The following is a 6,501-nucleotide window of genomic DNA, read 5'->3' as shown; positions in this document are numbered from 1 at the left end:
GCAGAGGGAACCAGATGTCGGATCCTTAAAGGTGTGGACTTGATCGCATGGTTGCCGAGAATGTACGTTATAACTGCTATGCTGAGCACCGGGAGAAGGTTCCTTTTGATGAGATAACACTGTATACTAGATGGTTTGCCGTCAGTTCGACCATCATTGTATGTTATCTTTCGGAGCGCGTCATGCGTCAGTTTGGCTATACACAGACGATACCTCGCGACCCTATTGTCTCTGCTCCTATCACCATGACCCGTCGGCAGTTAGATGAGGTCTTTGCAAACTGGGAGCATCACATGGTTCTCGAGGAGGCTCGGGTGAGGAGAGCAAAGAGGGACTGGAGCTGCGTCGAGTCGAGGGGTACATCACCGGGTACTATAGGATGTCACACCCATACATGCTTCCGCTGCACCTGGAGATCCGCCCAAACCGGTCCACGAGGAGATCCTGCTGGCTCATCAGGCTGAGTTAGACCACACTCACGATCTTCTTCCTCGGTGTCGTCAGATAGCTGACACGGCCTGGGAGTCATTGCAGATGGTTTATTTCCTGAGGGGTATGAGGAGAGGCGTGTGGTGAATGTTATGATTAAGATGGCACATGAGACATTTCTATACCGTAGAAATCGTGCCAGAACGGGTGGGGCACTTGACGCTAGAGGCAGAGCCAGGATAGGGCGTGGTGAACGTAGAGGCAGAGGCAGGGCCAGAGGCAGAGGAAAGCAGCATGATGATGTCCGACACACACAGAAGTGATGCCTGTGATTTTTCAGATGTGTGTATTTCTTTGATGATGTATGTATGTTACTTTGATGATGTATTCTACATTATGTCCGACATTATTTACACGATGTATTTTTTTTTGTTTACCTTCTATTGTATTTAAAATGCATTACTTTAATTTTACATTTTTATAACAAAAATTTAGTTTTGGAATAAAATGAACACGATTTGAAAATATAGCAGACTTTTCCTTAGGTGCATCTACGGAACACTCTGTTTTCACAACGTTCCGTAAATGCATCTACGGAAGACTTCCTCAACTGAAATCACTTGCTTTCGTAGATGTATCTACGGAAGGAAACACAATTTTTTGCAAAATAGAGGTGCTTCCGTAGAGATGGCAAACAGACCCAAACCGCGGGCCCCATCTGAACCAGAGTCAACGGTTGAAAACGCGAGTTGACTGGGTTTGAGTTCGGATTTGGGTGCCACCCGATATTTCGAGTGCGGATTTGGGTAGTGTGAAACTCGTACCCAAAACCCAAAATCGCACCCGTTTATATATATATATATATATATATATATATATATTGTGGAAAATTGTAGAAAAATGTATTTTATGTATTTTGTTGCGGGTTCGGGTTTGGGTGAAAAAACCCGAACCCAACGGGTGTGGACGTGGGTGTTATTTTCACATCCGAACAACCTTTGGATTTGGGTTCGGTGTCAATTTCGGGTGCGGATTTGGGTAATGCAAAACTTGTACCCGACCCGACCCATTGCCATCCCTATGCAAACAGAAGGCAAAAATGGAACTTCGCGCAGTGTATTAGAGATCTATGAGATGCATATATTGTCTTAAATTAAATAAATATAACTACGTCTAATTAAATAATATTGTATGTAACTCATCTCATTAAGTCCCTTTGCAATAAATTTCGTTTAACCAACACGCCGCCACTGTAATTCAAGAACGCCGCCACTGTAATTCAAGAACTCCGCTGGTTCGTTTTGTAATTCAGGTTTTCTATCAATAATTTTATTTTACTTTTCACAAAAACTTCATTGTAACCGCGCGAAACTCCACGGCGACGGCGGCTTCATGCACCGTGTTGCCAGCCGCGATATTGATGCCCGACGCACCTAGCATCACTGTAACTGCCAGCGGCCGCTCCTCTCAGCACTGCCGCGAACACAAGTCCATTCATCTTAGTTGTATAATTGAACTGGTTATCCGAGTCATGGTTCGGGTTGGTTTATATTTGATGTAACCGGTGAGATTCGGTTTACTAGGGTTTTTCTTGATGAACCATCCATGACCAAAAGAAAACGGTTTATTTTTTTTAGGAAAAAGGGTTTTAATATTTAGGATGGGTGAGAGTCATAATGAGAATTAGGAAGTTTAATATATTAAATAGCGTAATATCTGTTTTCTATTGTTGCAGAAGGAAGCAGAGATATGGAGTGTGTGGTTCAGGGAATTATTGAGACTCAGGTGAGTTTATATTTTCTTTCAGCTTTCAATTTGTTTTATTACTATTACTATTATTTAGGAATGTGGAAGATGTTTTGGAATAATTTGATCAGGCTTAGCCATTTTGATTGAAAAATCTAAAATTACCCTTAAAACATTGTAAATTTAAGGGGTAATTTCGGTGTTTAGAGGGGAAAAGGATAACGTGTCGGAAACTGCTATGCTCCGCTATCCTCTATTTATCCTATAGAGGCCGCTATAGTGTTCTGCACCGCTAAGTCTTTTCCCATACCAGTTGGCCTCTGCTCCGCTTCACTATAGCGGGATAGCACCGACATTGCCTACTTTTGTTTGGTCTATAATTTTTCTTAATTTCCCTTTATCTCTAGTTAACAGACTATCCTCCACCGTGCTTCATATGGCAACTGAAATCTCTGTTTTAGTGTCCTTTATTAGCCAACACTGACTGACCGAGTATTTGAACTCTATACCATGAAATGTAATTTAATGGCTGATGTCCAAACATGTAATGTGCTTCTTCAAAGTTTGAGTTACGTGTCAATGAAGTGTATCCGTTACATTTTATAAAGGATATTAAGAAAAGTGTTAGAAACAATTTGTAAAGAAAGAACCAGTAAAACATATATTAAATATCACATACATATTCTCTTTGTTTATGGTTGTTCTACTACATTAGGAAAATTTATCAATGCAAGTTTCTGCTCATATCCTTATCGTTGCACAATTGATTTTTTTAATAATAAAGATCTGCCACAATTCTCACATTTTTAGTATCCTGTGTCCATCACGGGTAGATCAAGGAAAATATCAGCCATATAATCCAAGTATATGGTTAATGAAATAGAGGAATACTTCAAAGGTGTATGAAATTTTTTGTTTGGTTTCTCTTTAAATATATGTTCTAAAGGTGATCATGTCATATTTCACTTTGATGTTCAAAATATAATTTTCCGTGTGCTCCAATGCTGTCAATTGTGTATTGTGGAAAATAGTGGTTTATCCAAATTCTGTTATGTTACTGTTCTATAGCTGTATTTAACAATACTTACTAAGTCCAGTATCGTGCAATAATAATGGTCTGTCAAAATCCCGCTCCACTAAAGTGCTGCTATATCGGCTATGAAACTCTTGTTTTGTTTTTGCCTTTTTCATAAGTTGAAGAAGCTATTTAATGTTTTATAAGATTATAACAATTGTCTAGTATTTTTTTCTAGTAGCTTTGTTATACGTGAAGACGATGGTATGATATCCTACTATTTGGTTTGGATTTGGAATCGCCACATGACATCTCATGGTCACCATTGCTCGTATTTGCATGTCCCTAATTTATTCTGTGCTCATTAGAATTAAAGATTGTTTGATGGAAGACTCTAAATTACAATAGTCTTTGAACATGAAGAATTAATTCATCTTTCTTTTGCTTTAGATCCATAAGCCGTGCTTTAAGATTATCAAGATGTGGTGTTAAAAGATTCTTTCTTTTGCAGCATGTAGAGGCCCTTGAGATTCTTCTCCAGGGGCTATGTGGTGTTAAAAGAGAACGGTTGAGGATCCATGAAATTTGTCTTAAGAACAGTCCAAATCTCGGTGAGTGCTTACTTCCGATACTAAGATGCAGTCGCCAATAACATTTCCTCTATTTGTTTTATATGAACGTAATTTGACTTTAAATGAAGACTGAAAAAGAACCATTCTCCTAAAAAAAATAAACATGTAATTCACATTTTGAGAAACAAAAGTCATCAAAATAAGGGCTTCAAATATTCTACTTGCATTTCTACTAGGAAAGCAAGCCCCTTAGAGTGCTCGTGAGAGGAACAATATCGAAAAGAGAGATAAACAAGTATGTTCCATCACTGTTTCAAACACAACTCCACCAAAACAGTAATTGAGCACAAAGCACTTCTCCCCAGAACCTTGCTAAATGTACTCTTTTCCAAGTGTCCAAATGTAATCTTTGAAATTTCTTGAATTATGAGGAAATAACCAGGATTCTTTGGAATCCCTGGAAAGTGAGTTCCGGATAACCAGACTTAGTTGGCAGCAGGCCACTAAGATATAGTGACTAACACTTTTCTGAATGTTTTATGCGCACATATTATATAATTGTATACAGTGCCTGCCTCCGAGTGCACAGTAATATTTTCATTTAAGCATTTACATTGGTCAGTAATATTTTCCAATTTTCTTGAGCAAAACTTAGATGTCAAGTTTTCATATTCTGGTGTTTTGTCAAATTGATCATAATTTTATTATTTTACTTTCTAGGCACAGTTGCCTCAGAGGTTCGACTTTTATGTGATCTGGAGCAAACTGAACCCTCATGGTAAAAATGCAATTTCAAGTGGATCATTTGTTGGAAGTTTTTCCATATCCATATAACGTGTGCCTAACGACTTTTTCAGGAGTGTTAGACATGTAGGTGGTGCAATGAGGGGTGCTGGTGCTGATCAAATTTCAGTTCTAGTTAGGACAGTAGTGGAAAGCAAAGTAAGCAAGAACGTGCTTCGAATGTTCTATACACTGGGGTACAAGTTAGACAATGAGCTGCTGAGGGTGGGGTTCTCCTTCCAGTTCAATTATAAGGTGGCAAATGTCATCGTAGCACGAATCACTGTAACGGTTTCGTCAGTCAATAAAATGATGAAGCTGCATGCGACTGACGAGGCCGTGCCAATAACACCTGGCATACAGATTGTCCAAGTAACAGCACCTGCTACTGCTGAAAACTATACCGAAGTTGCTTCTGGTATGCAATCCTTTTGCGAATACCTTGCCCCGTAAGTATCTTCTACTCTTCTCAACTTGACACTTAATCTTTTTGGTTTGTTCCTTCATAATGAATTTGATCATTTACACATGCAACTCTTTGGTGTCAATTTCTCAGGCTTCTTCATCTGTCTAAACCGGGCGTTTCAACTGGTGTTGTTCCTACTGCTGCTGCCGCCGCTGCATCTCTAATGTCTGATGGTGGGGGTACACCTTTGCAGTAGGCTGATAATGTTGTACGAACATATATACAATTATAATTCACTTGATGCATGTCAAAGTTCCATGGTCATACCAATTTTTTCTTCATGAAAAGATGAAATTTTCAGTGAACATGGTTACTTGATGATCAATCAGTTGGTAGGTAGAGGAAGAGTTACTTTTGGCATGTGATTGTATTTCAGGATATGAGTAACGACCCTTTCTTATACACTTGTTAAAATATAATGTTCAAAATGTATTTCTTTCTAATGCACTTGTTAAAATCTTATTTTCAAAATGCATTTCACCAAATGGAGAAAGAGATTCACCTAACGTAAGTGTTGAAAAGGAAGTTAGATTGTGATGTTAGTCGTTAGATATTAGGGTCTATGCGCATGATAAAGACACGGTATGAAAGCGGCCCTCCCTAATTCGCTAGTTTCTTTTGGACGCAAATGAGTTAACATGAATTGATGTTATGTCTGATTTTGGAACAAATGTTTTTAGAGATACTTGTTTTACTTTCTTTTTTTTTTCTTTTTATAATAGGGACTCATTTTTAAGCATGATTTTATGAAAAGGGGGATTTTTTTCATCCTTAGGGGTGTGTCCCAGACCATTGGAAACATGAAATTGTCTTTGATGCGTTTTGAGACGCATATTCGAATGTACCAAAAATCAAACAAATCTTTGTCTTTTCGATATGTTATTTGAGTGTATTCAGAGATGCATCTCCGTATGTTATTTGAGTGTATTCAGAGATGCATATCCGAAATATCCTATGTACTCAATTGTTTTGTTTTTATTCACTAAATTTGATATTTCGAAGCACACACATTTTAAATCATTTTTAGGCCATAAATTAGAAGAAAATCACATACATTAATTGATTCAGACATGGTACACAATTATGATAAAGTCATACAATTATCAAAATGTACCGACCATATATAAGTTCTTTCGAAAATATAAAATAATATAACCAAACAAAAGCCTAATGGGTATGTCTAACCCCCTGCCTTCTCCACCTGTACTGCAAGACATTTCGTGCATCGACCATCATGGCTTCGACGAAGGTCAATTGGGGACTGCCATTCTAAAAAAGTCCTGCCTCTATGTCTGATCTCTCCACCTCCCTAATACACGGACATGTCTTCGGTATGGTCATCCCTTGCATTAAGTACATCTTGATTAGCTGACTAAGGTGGTCTTTCAAAATTCTGGTGTCATGATAGAGTGTGACTCCTTATAGAACCTTGCAATACTCCTCTAGTACCAAGTGACTCTTTAAATCCTCTAGTATTGCATCAAGATCTC

The 6,501-nt window shown here is 38.3% G+C and overlaps 1 protein-coding gene across 3 annotated transcripts; it reads left to right on the top strand.

Moving 5' to 3' along the window:
* The first annotated feature begins 1,611 nt into the window (after positions 1 to 1,611).
* LOC131595125 (mediator of RNA polymerase II transcription subunit 18-like) lies at positions 1,612 to 5,475 on the top strand. Of its 3 annotated transcripts, none has more exons than XM_058867405.1 (6): positions 1,612 to 1,741; positions 2,165 to 2,214; positions 3,702 to 3,801; positions 4,483 to 4,540; positions 4,620 to 4,994; positions 5,102 to 5,474. In XM_058867405.1, the coding sequence occupies exons 2-6, from the start codon at positions 2,179 to 2,181 to the stop codon at positions 5,205 to 5,207; spliced, it is 675 nt and encodes a 224-aa protein (XP_058723388.1). In that variant the 5' UTR covers positions 1,612 to 1,741; positions 2,165 to 2,178; the 3' UTR covers positions 5,208 to 5,474. The 3 variants fall into 3 exon arrangements, with proteins under 3 accessions (XP_058723388.1, XP_058723389.1, XP_058723390.1); XM_058867406.1 differs by having other exon boundaries at positions 1,614 to 1,723; XM_058867407.1 differs by lacking the exon at positions 1,612 to 1,741 and adding an exon at positions 1,769 to 1,993 and having other exon boundaries at positions 5,102 to 5,475.
* The last annotated feature ends 1,026 nt before the right edge of the window (positions 5,476 to 6,501 follow it).

This window comes from Vicia villosa, linkage group LG4, assembly GCF_029867415.1.
Source record: "Vicia villosa cultivar HV-30 ecotype Madison, WI linkage group LG4, Vvil1.0, whole genome shotgun sequence".
Taxonomy (NCBI): domain Eukaryota; kingdom Viridiplantae; phylum Streptophyta; class Magnoliopsida; order Fabales; family Fabaceae; genus Vicia; species Vicia villosa.
This window is presented reverse-complemented; position numbering and strand designations above follow the sequence as displayed.